At 50.8% G+C, this 15,125-nt stretch overlaps 1 protein-coding gene across 2 annotated transcripts in view; it reads right to left on the minus strand.

Annotated features, from left to right (window-relative positions):
* Positions 1 to 15,125, minus strand: part of LOC116942347 (plexin-B1-like) — a 129,342-nt gene that overhangs the window by 58,113 nt on the left and 56,104 nt on the right. For both annotated transcript variants that reach the window (XM_032954136.2, XM_032954135.2), the window contains exons 2-3: positions 3,700 to 4,840; positions 98 to 280 (exon numbers count right to left, since the gene is read on the minus strand). In XM_032954136.2, the coding sequence (XP_032810027.2) occupies positions 98 to 280; positions 3,700 to 4,840 (1,324 nt within the window). The remainder of the gene's footprint in view (positions 1 to 97; positions 281 to 3,699; positions 4,841 to 15,125) is intronic.

The following is a 15,125-nucleotide window of genomic DNA, read 5'->3' on the forward strand; positions in this document are numbered from 1 at the left end:
CCACGCCGTGCCAAGCGAGCGGGCGGGCAGGCAGGGGGGTTAGTCTCCACCGGGAGCCCCGCGATCGCACGTGGGTGGGGGGGGGGGCTGCTCGTACCTTCACGAGCCGCCCCGTGGAGTCTCCCACGAAGGCGATCGTCCACCGCTGCTCGACGAGGGTGGTGGCGACGGCCGTGAGGTGGACGTCAGGGAACACGGCCAGCGCCGGCGACACCAGCGTCTGGCGGCCCACGATGGGGTTGGGCAGGTGGTCGACGCCGCACTCCGCCGCTTGCCCACTCTGGCGACGAGCGACGGGAGAAACCAAAATGCTCAGCGGTCGCAGTGCGGCACGTGCCGTGTGAAATTTCATGAACGCAAAAAATGTGATTCCGTGAATCGAAAAGTGTCCATAATTTATTTGTCAATTGCGTAAATGCTAAATTTCGTAAATCGAGGGATACCTGTATTACGCTTTTTTTAATAAAAATCCTGACATCCAGTCGGCTGTGACACCGATATCAAAAGGTCCTGTCATTTTAACGAAGGCCACATTAATTCCATTTACAGCATGGAATATAAATGAGATTGCTCTTTGTGTTCCAATTACACATTGTTAAAATGTGAAAGGCTATAAAAAAAGGTTAAAATAACAAGACCGAACTCGCAGAGAGTTTCAAGCCGTTTCTCGAACACGAGATGACAGGAGACAAAAAAGCGATACAGGGGACGACAAAAGAGATGCAGACAATCAGGCGCAAGTGCAGTGACATGAGAGAACAAAGACAAGAAACCGAGAAGTACTGCGATGACAACAAGAGACACAGACAAGAGGCTGAAATGCAGCAATAGAAAGATGTGTGGACGAGGAACATAGACGTAGGAGAGTAGAGAACATACAGATGAGAGATAGAGATGCAGTGGGGATGTGGAGAAGAGACGCAGATGACAGATGTAGCAACAGAAAACAATGAGATCACACCGCCAAATTTCCCGCACCTCCGATTAGCATGGTTGGCTACGTGCGTAGACTTACAAAGCCGAGGTCAAAGAAAGCGACGACAGGAGGGAGATGTAATTCAGAAGAGCGAGATGGCATGGAGACACGATGCAAAGCTGACATTCTCACCACCCCCACCAGACCCCTAAACTGCGCCGACCACCCCACCTCTGCTGCACGTCGAGCAGCGACTACAAAGTGGGGGATTGCCGAGTTGGCCAGTCGAGTTCATCACGTTACACATTTGTTTGTATTAATGACGTGAGCTCAATTAATTATATTTCAAAGCAGTGCAGGGTTGTTTGTAGCGGGGAAGGGTCAGGTCAAGGGCAATCTTAAAGAGCTCGGGGGGGGGGGGGGGTGATCAGATTTGGACCTGCTGGCAACAATTCGATCAGCCCTGGTAGAAGAGGATCATACTGGCAGAAACACAAATAGATCACGTAGGCAGACAAAGAGACAGGCAGACAGAGAGCCAGCCTGGTTGCCAAGGAGCTGGCAACAGCTGCGTCAAATCCAGGACAGCATCGTTAGCTTCTGGGCTCCAGTCTGGGTGTCAGCCGCCTCTGATCAAACCAGGTTCTTAAGTGCTGTGAATTGGTCTCCTTCGAGTTACCAATGGACTGCACAAAAAGACAACTCGATGCACTGTATGCAAAATAGGGTTATTTTCACGTAGCGACCTTTGGCATCTTTAGCGAAGATCACTACAGTGAGGGAAAAAAGTATTTGATCCCCTGCTAATTTTCTACGTTTGCCCACTGACAAAGAAATGATCAGTCTATAATTTTAATGGTAGGTTTATTTGAACAGTGAGAGACAGAATAACAACAACAAAATCCAGAAAAACGCATGTCAAAAATGTTATAAATTGATTTGCAATTTAATGAGGGAAATAAGTATTTGACCCCCTCTCAATCAGAAAGATTTCTGGCTCGCAGGTGTCTTTTATACAGGTAACGAGCTGAGATTAGGAGCACATTCTTAAAGGGAGTGCTCGTAATCTCAGCTTGTTACCTGTATAAAAGGCACCTGTCCATAGAAACAATCAATCAATCAGATTCCAAACTCTCCACCATGGCCAAGACCAAAGAGCTCTCCAAGGATGTCAGGGACAAGATTGTAGACCTACACAAGGCTGGAATGGGCTACAAGACCATTGCCAAGCAGCTTGGTGAGAAGATGACAACAGTTGGTGCGTTTATTCGCAAATGGTAGAAACACAAAAGAACTGTCAATCTGCCTTGGCCTGGGGCTCCATGCAAGATCTCACCTCGTGGAGTTGCAATGATCATGAGAACGGTGAGGAATCAGCCCAGGACTACACGGGAGGATCTTGTCAATGATCTCAAGGCAGCTGGGACCATAGTCACCAAGAAAACAATTGGTAACACACTACGCCGTGAAGGACTGAAATTCTGCAGCGCCCGCAAGGTCCCCCTGCTCAAGAAAGCACATATACATGCCCGTCTGAAGTTTGCCAATGAACATCTGAATGATTCAGAGGACAACTGGTTGAAAGTGTTGTGGTCAGATGAGACCAAAATGGAGCTCTTTGGCATCAACCTCAACTCGCCGTGTTGGGAGGAGGAATGCTGACTATGACCCCAAGAACACCATCCCCACCGTCAAACATGGAGGTGGCAACATTATGCTTTGGGGGTGTTTTTCTGCTAAGGGGACAGGACAACTTCACCGCATCAAAGGGACGATGGACGGGGCCATGTACCGTCAAATCTTGGGTGAGAACCTCCTTACCTCAGCCAGGGCATTAAAAATGGGTCGTGGATGGATATTCCAGCATGACAATGACCCAAAACACACGGCCAAGGCAACAAAGGAGTGGCTCAAGAAGAAGCACATTAAGGTCCTGGAGTGGCCTAGCAAGTCTCCAGACCTTAATCCCATAGAAAATCTGTGGAGGGAGCTGAAGGTTCGAGTTGCCAAACGTCAGCCTCGAAACCTTAATGACTTGGAGAAGATTTGCAAAGAGGGGTGGGACAAATCCCTCTTGAGATGTGTGCAAACCTGGTGGCCAACTACAAGAAACGTCTGACCTCTGTGATTGCCAACAAGGGTCTTTCCACCAAGTACTAAGTCATGTTTTGCAGAGGGGTCAAATACTTATTTCCCTCATTAAAATGCAAATCAATTTATAACATTTTGACATGCGTTTTTCTGGATGTTTTTGTTGTTATTCTGTCTCTCACTGTTCAAATAAACCTACCATTAAAATTATAGACTGAAAATGTCTTTGTCAGTGAGCAAACGTACAAAATCAGCATGCACATAATCCTAAAGATAAATACAAAATAAGTATGTTATGATACTGTAGTTATGTTTGGAGCAAGGCAAAGAGATCGGTTAAGGAATGAAGGAGTAGGGAAAAGATCAGGTGCCACCAATGCTGCTATCAAAACAAAAAAGCTATCAGGGGTTAACGGGCAGGACAAGTCATGAGAACAACTGACGAGTAACTGGCCGAATCAACTACAGAATGGAGTCCGAGAGAAGAAGGTGAAAGAAGCAAAATAAAAGACAGAAAAAGAGACGGCGAGGTGAAACCAAAGAGTTTGGAGGCCGCCGCTGGATAGCAACTCGGGAGGGGAAGCAATGGCACGGGAGAACCAGGGAGGACGAGACTTGTTGCCCAACAGCGCGAAGACAATAACAGCCGAGAGCGAGGCGTAACCGGCGACAAGAACGAAACGGCTACGCACGGAGACGTGACTGTTGGTGCACACGAGCGAGCTGACGTATTCCACGTAGGCGGAGGCGTCCTCCCCGCGGTAGCACGCCTCGCGCGCCTTCTCCACGGCCTCGTTGATGCGCGGCACGGCGAACGCGCACAGCGACGACGCCGTCGCGGCGCCCGGCGACGCCGCCTCGTCGGCGAAGGCCACGAACAGCGCCTGCTCGCCGGCCGCCCCGGACGCCCCGGACGCGATCTCCGAGCCCAGGCGGCCGAGCGACGCCGCGCGAGCGAGCACGTGCTGCCGCCCGGAGCCCGGCTCGCCGGGCGGGCCGGAGGCGTCGCACGCGAGCGGCACCTCTACGTACGACAGGAAGTTGAGGTCCCGCTTGCAGAAGCGGCCCACGAAGGTGCGCGGGTCACCGCGCGCGAACCGCGGCTCCTTGCGCTGGAACACGAAGTAGGCGAAGTGGCCGGCCTCGAACGCCGCCACGAAGCTGTGGTCGAACTGCGAGTACTCCCCGCGCAGGTAGTACTCGTCGTCGTGGGTGAACGGGTCGCCCACGCCGGGGCCCGCGCCACCCGCCGGCGGCAGGAAGCGGATGGAGAGCGGCTTCAGCTTCTGCCGGCCGCCCGCGGTGCCCACGAAGAGCATGTCGCGCTCGCCGGCGCGCGCCACGAAGCCCACCGCGGCCTCGGCGCCCGACACGACGGCCTGCAGCGAGGTGGGCGCGTCGGCGCGGTACAGCACGCGGCTGACGTTGGCCGCGTCGCGCTCCGAGCAGGTGCCGTGGTGCACGCTGCCGCACGCCACCACGCGGCCCCGCGCCGCGTCCAGCGCCAGCAGAGCGACGGCGTCGTCCGCCTCGCGCACCTCGCACACGTCCGGGAAGGGCGGCAGGCACTCGAGACTGTCGGGCACGGGCCCGGTCACCGCCTCCGCCTTGTCGGCGAGCAGCGCCGTCAGCTGCAGCAGGCGGTTGGTGCCGCCCACGTAGACGTCGCCCGTGTCGGGGCTGTACACGAGGTGAGTGAGCGGGCTGGCCTCGGGGAAGGAGCGCGGCAGCGGCGAGTGCGACGGACGCGCCAGAGCCGCCGGCGGCGGCGGCAGCAGCAGCAGCAGCAGCAGCAGCCGCAGCAGCAGCGCTGACAGCTGCATGGCCCTACGCCTGCAAGGCGGCACACGGAAATGCACGCTCCAATTATGACCGTCGCGCTTCATCACTACGGTAGGACGGTGGCAGTGGTTAACGCACCGATTTCCAGCAACAGCCGGCATCGGTGGCGAGTGATGTGACCTGGCACCCCTCAACTATACCAACCTGCACTGCCCGGGGTGGTGAGAGTCAAACAACCCTACATAACTTTCACGGAATGGGGAGGCCACATCCGGCGGTGGATTGACAAAGCGGGCGTCGTATTTTTGTTGTTATCATCGCCGCTGCTATGGCGTTACTTCTACACGCAGTCAAAAGTCAAAGCGTTGGTTTCCTCCTTGAACAACTGGGGGCAGTTGTTCAAGGATCTGAATAATCCTCAGCCACGGTTGGAAACTCCACATTGCTCTCTGCTGGGGAAGAGTCGATGAATGTGACTCCTGCAGTGGCGACTTCTCACAAAGCAGTTACACATCTTATGGACTCCAGAGCGATGAATGGCAGAGTTGACTTTCAACCAGAATGTGAACTTGCAAGCCTTCGAAATGCACCACCCATTGTGACAGTGGGTATCGCGTGCTTATTCGTCCGCGCGAAACATTTACCTGTTAAGTTTGTCTCAGAGGCTAACGGCACAGCCTATCCAGATGCTGAACATGTTTTATACTCTGTTGGAATGCTGAAGTGCTATATATAAAAACAAGGCCGTCTACGCAAACATTCCATTATGCAACTGTTACTAATTACACACGTTGAAAATGAATGAATGTTGAACGGGCAACAGCACAAGAGCTGCTGCGGCCAGGAAGTGGCTGGCATACATTGACCATCAACCTCCGAACCTGCAGCCGACACTGATGGATGGACGTTGTACAAGTCTAGAGACGTCAGACTCTTTGCAAGCATCTGGGCGCGTTCGATGTCCCCAGCTCGAGTCGCGAGTGGGTATACGCCCCCCCCCCCTCCCGCCTTTGTGTGTGTGTCAGTACGTCTGTGCGTGCGTGTACACGGCTGGCGCATGAGCGCGTGCCCGAAGGGAAAGTGGTGGTGCAATGGTCAGTGCACAAACGCACTGCGAATCCGGCAACCTGCATTTGATTTACAACCACGGCAAACATCAGTGGCGAGTGACATCTGAACCTTTCCTGGGCCTCCCCCAGCTCGAGTTAATACGAGCCCCTTGTGCTCTGTGTGGATAGCGGCACGTGGGAGACCGAATCAGAATATTTATTCATCCTGGAGGAATCCAATGAGCGACAAAGCTCTTTTTCACAGATGTCCAGTGGGAGACGAGGACGGGCACACCGTGGCGATTCGGTCACACCGCCCTCGCGTGGACCGTGCCAACTTTAATAGGCGCTCGCTTACAGCACACACACGCTCCAACAGTTCTGTTTAGGCGACAACGGGGATCTCCGTACGTGGCCCGTGCCTGGAGGACGTGGTACGTGCCTGCGCTTGTGCGTGCGCGCGTCTCCCCGTGCGAGTTGTGTGCGTGCGATCCCCCGCGTCTCTGCGCACCGGGGAGGCTGCACCGGGGGGCTGCATCGCGGGCGGGGGGGGGGGGCTGCTCGAGCTCTGCTCGCCGAGATATAAACACGGGGGGCGATTGTTCTGTGGAGAGAAGGCTTCCGGCCGCGTCTGCACAACGCTTCCTGTGACCCCCCCCCCCCCAACTACTCCCCACTCCTCTGGCCCAAACTCACTCACGACGGGACAGCACAGCACAGCAAACCGCGAGCCAGGGACACAGTCTCCTGGCTCCCACTGGATCCAGACCTCCCCACCCCCCACCGCCTCAACCGCGAGCACATGCATACAAAGACGCCCCGTGTAGCCTTAACAGACTGTTGGAGCAAGTGGGGATAGCGAGCAGGACATATGAAGGCCGGCATTGCGCACGAGGGTGGTGTGGCCGTGACCACGCACGGCCGCCTTTGTCTCCCCAGTGGTGATGCTTACGCACCACACCAAGTACCCATTTGAGGCCGAGTAGACCCACCAAGAAGCCCATAAACCGTTTAAATACTCACCACGGATGTTAGTCGCGGCCAGGATTCGAACTCGGACGACTGGGTTCGTAGTGCAGCGCAATAACATCTCACACTTACGCCTCACCAAACACAGACACACGTACGCAGCCCCATTGAGTGCTATCAGCAAGCACCTCCCACAGCTAAACGACCACATCTGGCCCCCATCGCGATGACAAGATGGACATTGGCGGCTGGGGGCCCCGGTGGAATTCGCTCATTACTCGAGCGATAGTTGTGCATGCCGTGTGTGTGTGTGTTTGTGTGTTCGTGCCTTTCAGAGTGCGGGCTTGCGGGAGGCATGCGGGCGTGTTATGCTGCACATGTGCGCTGTATCTACTATACAAACAAACGTGTATGTTATATTCGCCGGAGACATCAGAGAGTTGTGTGTAAAATGTGAGCAGGCTCAAAATAAAATGTTCAACTTGTTTGCCCTCCAACCACCAAATATAGAACTTCAAATAGACAATCATGATAATTATGATTATATCTTAAACCTACACAATACCTGTAAAGATAATGCACCAGATCTCATCAGATCTTGCAAGCAGGTGGGGTGAGCCTCGATAGTTCCTGGATGGGAGACCACGTGCGTAACAGGTGTTATAGGTTACGTGGCTGTATTTTGGACGGCTGAGGGCAGTGTAGCAAAAAATCCATTGTTGTACCGTACTTCTATGGTCCCACACAACCATCCTCCCCCCCCCCACCGTCACCAATCCGTTGCGACCAGCTTAGTGACGCATAGTCAAACAGCCCCAGTGACTCGCGCAGCATGGTGAGCGCTCATCCAGCACCGGCTCGACTCCGGACAGTGTTCACACGCACGTGGACAAATCTTGCATGTTCAACCGTTAAAAACCACCACTCCGGCTGAAAGTGCTCATTGAATAAACGAACGCCCCAGCAAATTAAGAGGTTTGTCATCTCGCCGCCGGGAAGATTAAAAGGAAAGCCCTGAGGCCGGGCACGGACGGAAGTGAGACGGGGGGGGGGGTGGCGACCGTGGGTCTCCCAGGGTCGCCGTCTGCCGCCCATTGTGTGCCCGAGGAAAGCACGAGGCGATAACCCTGGCGTGTGCTCCCAGGTCGTGGGAAACCTGGCGACCACTCTCCGCCCCCCGCCCCTCCACAGCCCTCCCTGGCTTCTTCCTGCAACCCAAACCCGCCAACCTTGCCAAACCCACCAACGACGCCATTCCCACAAAACATCACCAAATCCTGCCAATGGAGTCAATCCCACCAACCACCCGGCCTCAGCAAACTGCCTGCTGGAAGCAAACACTCGAGCCTAGCTTATTCCACTGCGTCGCTTGTAACCATGACCCCTGGGTCAGGTAAATGTCTCTGTTCAAAATCATTGACAGCAGAGGTGGCTTTATTTTGCAAATGGCCATGATAATAATTCTCACACGTCGTTTATTGCGATATATTGTACTTAAATTATTATTGTGTGGTTTTAGTGCTTTTCTGTAATGTCAGTATGGACAAAGATTACTTATACATTTTTGAACTGCAGTTCACTCAACAAGCTTTCTAATTATGCAACTTCCAATCACTAAGTTGTCAGTTACACAAGAAAAAAAATCATTAAATGAACAGTACTACAAAAATCGAGGCTTACTTTATGTTGAGATGCAGCAAAGCAAGCGTGTTTCATGGGTAATGTGTATATAGCCATCTTTTAGAACTGTAATCATTGTGTGCGATTCCACAACTACAGTAATACGTCAAGTTATACAAAAAAAATATATATAGGAACGATGCAACGTGATACAGTATGCATTCGTGTTGAACTTCTTTGCGCACCATCCATAGCCAACCGTGCCAATCGGAGGGGCGAATGGCGTGGTATAAACGGCGTGGTATAGCCATATCCACGGCAACCCGAGCGGGAACCAGCACCAAAACCCGGGCATCCCCACCCGCCACTGCGATGTTCCGCAGACCCATCGAATTGAGCGCTCACGTGACGTCCAACGACTGCGACGACAAGCCGGCGGGTTTTTTTTCGCTCTCCATCCAAAGTTGTGTATACGTTATCCTACTCCGCTCTACCGAAATTAACCGCCAATAACACCCAACTAGGTCAACCAGTTCCGTTATGTAATGTGTAAAAAAAATCGCTTGTCCATAGTCCGTCTACGCGCTGCAACTTCTCCGTCCAGGCACGAGCCGGTTATTCTTTTTGTTTTAAAAACCCTTACCACCTTGACGAAGATGCCGAGTTAACGTTCTCAAACTGAAAGATTGAAAGCCTTTATGCCGTCTGTTCGTTCGTTCAGCAGTCATTAACGACAGGGCGATGGGGAGGACACTATATAAAGATGCTCCAATATTAACGAACCCACAGTATATAAATGTCTTGCTATTCAGAATTATAAAAAATCAGCCAATTTGATCAAAGCGTTGCCCGAAATGCTTTGACACAAACCATATCAAGAATAATGATATGGAAATGTACAAACAGATTCATGCACGGACAGCTGCCCGTCAGCTTCAGACTTCTAATTAAATGTTTCCAATGGCAAACACGTTGGAAAAGCGATACTTGATCCACATGCGTGCGTATGATTTTTCTAACTTTATTTGATCGTGCTTGCACATGAATACCAACGTGGTCACGTACACTTTTTTTATCTTAACAAGAGAATTGTTATGCAACCGTGTGTGTGTGTTAAGTTCATGCGTGAATGTCTTGCATCAGGCATGGGTTTGTATGCGTGCAAATCCTGGCAGTTACACCAACACGCTCTCCACCTACGAGTCTATAGGATGTCATAAATATAACTGTTAACGACGCATTGCCTGCTGGGTGGCAAGCAGTCCCCATTGGCACCTCTTTAGTTTAAAAATGGGACAATATGAAATATTTAAACAGATGGACGGCTGCTGCGCGTACACGCGCACTCATTCATACACACACGCACGCGTCCGTACCAACGTGCACGCGCTAGTGTGCGCACGCCATCTGGAAGATTACCATCCTTAAAAGCCCTTCTTGTACGATTCAGGGCACGTAATAATAACAGAGATTAGTAAAAAAAAAAGCTCTCCTCTGAAAACGATCACTTATTAAAACATTTTGGGGGGTGGGAGAGAAATAGTTGACTAAAAGCCACAGGAAACGTACGAGCAGATAAAGAGTTCAACTACAACGCAGACAGACCCGTCGGCATTCTTGCGGGCGATCCCTGCAGCCTCTCTGTGAAAGGCAAAATTGTGCGCAGCCCTGCACTTGCTTGCTCACGCCACTGCTGGCAGATGGGGCCTCCCACTGCTATTGGAAATGGGGCCTCGACTGGAGGGGCCCTCTAAGAGAAGGCCCTCCCATTAGGAGATGCTGGGCTCCTCTTCCACGCTGGCGAGACGCCTCGCAAGAAGTAGAAATACCCACACACCTTTATGCAACCACACGTGACCCATCGACCAACTGGTGAAAGGGGCCTCTGCTAAGAGGGAGCTCTAAGAGAACGCCGGCCGCCAGCCTCCTGTCTTGGAAGGAGGTGATAGTGCCTCTACATTTTACCCAACCACACTTGACCTGCCAATCGACTAACTGTGGTAAAGCCATTTAAACTGCTGGGTGGACAAATGTGGCGGCGGGCAGTGTGTGTGTGGGGGGGGGGGATTTAATAAATTTGCACCACTGCTTTGGCTGCCACAAGTGCAGCTCGTTAAAAATAGGTAAGCAAATACTGCATACGCGTTATCTTACACGCAAAGGAACAGCCAGAGTGCATCTGCCAGATCAACCACGTGTACATGGTTAAGTAAGTTAACTTCCTTCTCAGCTGATAAAGAATCTCATCAGACGGAAAGAATGTGCGCGGGTCAACATCAATTATTAATACAAAGCAATATTTCACAGCCGTGTGCCGTATATAACTGTACTTGACAGGGGCATATATGCGAGAATGAATCTCCAGCTGCGCTCAAGCCAAATCATATATTCCACGCCACCTGCATATTACTAGCTGTGCACAATTACTCGCACGAGCCCAATACGGACCAGCAGGATACAACATTATTCAGCCCCCCCGTAACAAAGATTCCCTACCCTGAGCCACACAGACAGGAGAGACGAGTGCTGTTCAGCGAGAAACTATTACAGCTGTCAGGACACACGGTGGGGGGGTGGGGGGAGCGTGGGGCTAGCTGATGTCTTGACCCAATGCCTTTCGATTTCCTCCTCAGTCCTCATGTTTACACACGCAGAGGACATCCATTGCTTTTAGAGGGTTCAGATATTGTACCGCTTACCGCTCGCTGATCTTGCCCGTGGGCCAGGAATGTGCCCCAGACCATCAGGATTTGCAGCACACGCACATTAATAGTCAAGGCTGTCTATTCAATAAGCCCAACCGTGCCGACAATGCGATCCTAGTTGTTTGGAGGGTGCAGCGCCCACCCCCCCCACCCCCCCATAAGTTGGGATGACCAATGCAATTGATCGGTAAGAATGAACATCAGGCGTCTGTGCGATAGCATTCGCATGACGGAATCATTGCGCAACAGGGCAGAAATACATGAGGCCTAAGTAAACTCTGGGCTGCATCATTTTACCGGGTTTTTTTTTTTAAAGAGGCAATTCAAGCCAATTCGTCCCACGTTCGTGCACTTTTGCGGAAAGTATTTCCCTCGTGGGGTGAAATGGTAGTGCTTGAGTTGGCGCGCCGCGCTGTCAGCTCAAGTGACCCGAGTTGAATTCCTGAACCCAGTCTAACATTGGTGGCCAATGATATCCGAACAAGCCCTACCCAACCCCTTCACTGAAAGCTCACAAACAAGCGAGGTGAAGTATAGTTATTTAATAAAAACTGTCAAGGTGTGGGGGGGTGGGTGTGACAGTGGATGGTTTTTCTCTGAAATTAACCAGTCGTGAGTTGTGTATAATGTTGTTTCTAGAATAATAACCACAAATTATTCAGAGGTAAGACAAGCGCTTCATTAAATTCAAAGCCACGAGCGTGATTTGGGTGGGAGTATGTTGTTGTTTTTTTGCAGCGTCCCCCTTGTGAAATGCCCACAAAGAGTTGTTTGTTACATTTCGGGAATGTCATTTCTAAGTTCCTGGCTCTTTAAACAAGCGAATGAACCCACAACCGCCTACCCAACACAGGAAGTCTGTTCAATGTCCAGCTCGTATGAATGTGCAAGTGCACTCGGTAATTAATTTTGATGGAACGAAGCCACCCCCGGTGCCACCGCCGAGTTTCCTCCGTCCCTCTTGCAGACACCCTCACATACCCCCCCGCCCCTGCCGCCCATCCCCCGCCCCACTCTGCCCTCTCTCAAACTGACCCTGCAGATTTAGCAACATTCCCTGGGCGAGTAAAAATCAAATTAACAACTTTCCCACGAAGTTCACGTAACCCAGCCTGGCCCAGCTGTGCACACGTGCGAGAAGACGCTCGCGCACGCGCACACACACACAGAGGCGCAGAGACGCACGCACCCACGCGCTGGCATTTTCAAGGATATTCACACACGTTGCGCATTCGCGCAATACACATAACATGCGGGCATGCATTACCAGCCGCAGAGCGATACCCAAGAGACTCCTTAACCAAGCCTGCAACGGCTTAAGTTGTCTCGCCAGCCTTAGCGGCACGTCGGCGCATATTGTGGGCACGTCGTTACGGCCTCGTGAAATACCGCGACATGAAGCCACGTCGACAGCAGCTGCATTTGTAGGCAGAGGTTGATCGTTTGTAGGGATGAATACCTCGCCGCGTATACCGCACGAAAATCACATTAGGTTTAAGAGAGGGATTCTTTTTTGTTAAGATTGATGGGGGTTTTTTTTGCAGCGCTGTTCCGCAGCAGAAGTGCGGAGCTTCTCAAGCCGGGACGGCAAAAATTCTCCGCTTCAGAGCGTGGAAATTGCGAGTAAGCACCGCACGTAAAGCCGACCACACGGAGCTCGATTATAACATGCATTTCATTTCCTTTCGCCGCCCATTCATCGGCTTCCGCGCGATGAAAGCGGCGCTAAATTGGATCGATGAGGACCGACAGGACGGACAATGCAGATACATGCCCGGGAGGAGACGAATTTGTCAATAAAATCAATGTCCGTCAGCAATCAACCAAGCGGTGTTAGATTTCACATCACTCTACTTAGCTTTAGGCACCACGTGTGAACCGGGTCAAAGCCTCGCAGACAGCGTGCATTTCAATGCAATAATACCACCGTGCCGACCTCTGATGACTTAAAAGTTTATCCGTGCTTGTGTTAATAAAATAAAGTGCCGACTGTTTTTTTTTCAAAATCTGCCGATTAAGCGCACGGGTTCCCATTGTGTTTGGCAGTATGGATTCTTTCAAAACATTTTGTCGGGGGGCCCAGAATTTATATTTCCTTTTCTTGCACCGCTAATAAGTCTGGAGAGTGGTGGCCGATTGCCAAGGGACACCAGGCTGTCTACACACGCCACGTTTCACGCTGCGCTGACCCAAGCTCTGAAATCATTGACGGCTCAATACATTCACGGGTGGTGCACAGCAACGTCCTTACACAATTACCGTTACGAGGTCATCACGACTGATGCCACGACACTTCATCACTGGTTCCATTCTTCCGAGGATCGAAAAGGAATTTTGCGGAACGAAAAAAATACATCGCAGCGTCTCCAATTCCAAGTCTCCCCAACCTGTTCCTCCATGCCCCCCACACCCATTGCAACGTCCTCCTCCGGAATTAGAAAACATGCTGAAGTCAAGGGTATTGCATCTCGTCATTTAAAAACAGAAAATGTGGGAAAGGGGGTTAAGTTCATGATCCAGACGACTGAAATTCTTGTGAACGCCGTAAAAGTTCCGTGACAGGTTTAACAACACCGAGTAAGACAAACTATTTAAACTCAACTAAATGTAGAGTCCCAGCCAGATTAATACAACAATCAGGCAACAACAAAGAGATACCCGACATGGTAAAACCTTCGTGAGCAAAATTGAACAGCAGTTAACTCAACATGAAAATGCGCAACCAACAACACTCGTCGGGAAACTGAGCTCTTCACGTGAAACTTATCAGCAAGAATGAGATATCAAGGCTGCAGACTGTTTAAGTTTCCAAGGACAATTTTAAAGGGAAGGAGAGAGGGAGAAACATTTATTTGTACAAGGGGTGGTATATTAATAGACCAGCGTTCCTAAAACGTATAAAGTTGCTGCCGCAGAGCGCTTATGCAATAAAAGGTTCATTTACACCAACACAGATTATATATATTTTGTTTTTCCCAATCAACAAAAGGAGAAAACAACTTGACAATTTGGCCTTCTCAAGGAGGTGTAGGTGCACGGCAAGATGGCCTTAAATTCTTCAGCCTTGAACATTAAAGATAATAATGCGGTTTGTTTTTAGCCGACACCAAGGGGAGAGAAATATCAACATATTTCAGCTAATTGGCCTTAAATATCGTTTTTAAAGCTTAATCATTGAATTCTCTCGCTTTCACTCAATATTCCATAAATGGCCATTAAACTGAAATATCGATAACCCTTCTTTCCTCTCAGTAACAGTAAAAATAAAGCCTGTTGTTATTTTTAATTACCCTGTTCATCATTCCTGAAAATGTTTTTTTTATGGATGTAGAAAAACCTTGAATGGAAGAATGTCTCGGCTGTCAGTGCGCACGCCCCTGAGGCAGTGTGCATGCAAGCGAAGGTTCGATTCCCACTAACGCCGCTTTTGCTATTTCCTGTGGGGAATTTCCCAAAGTGCCCATCCGCTACGAAGTGACTGTCAAACCCCATGACACAATTTAAAAAAAACCAGTCCATTATGTGCCTTCTTAGTAAAAAAAATATATAAATTGGCTTAGCCAGTTGCCCTTTTCATGACCCATAAACGTTTGTTTACATTTACCAACAGAACAGAAGGTAGAGCCCAGCTATCGCTTTCTCACGCCACTGCTGGCAGAAGGGCTTCTTCTCGAGGGAGATTCAGAGGGTCCACTCCCCAGCACACGTGACCTGCCAATCGACGGACTGTGGGTGCACCCAAGAGCTATACTGGCCTCCACAGTGATGAGATGTTAAAGACCTCTCCTGGTATACAAGAGATCATGAGTCCTATCCTGACCCTGACGCCTGTATATTTGGAGTTTGCGTGTTCTCCCCGTGGTCGTGTGGATTTTTCTCCGGGTCCTCCACATTTAGCATCAACATGCATTGAGAGTATTTGTGTGCAATCAACTTTCTTATTACAAGCCACTTCGTTCACCTATCATTTGTGGCCAGGTCGTTTCTGATAAA

The sequence above is a fragment of the Petromyzon marinus genome, chromosome 14, assembly GCF_048934315.1.
Source record: "Petromyzon marinus isolate PM22_M1 ecotype Great Lakes invasive population chromosome 14, UKy_Petmar_22M1.pri1.0, whole genome shotgun sequence".
NCBI lineage: Eukaryota > Metazoa > Chordata > Hyperoartia > Petromyzontiformes > Petromyzontidae > Petromyzon > Petromyzon marinus.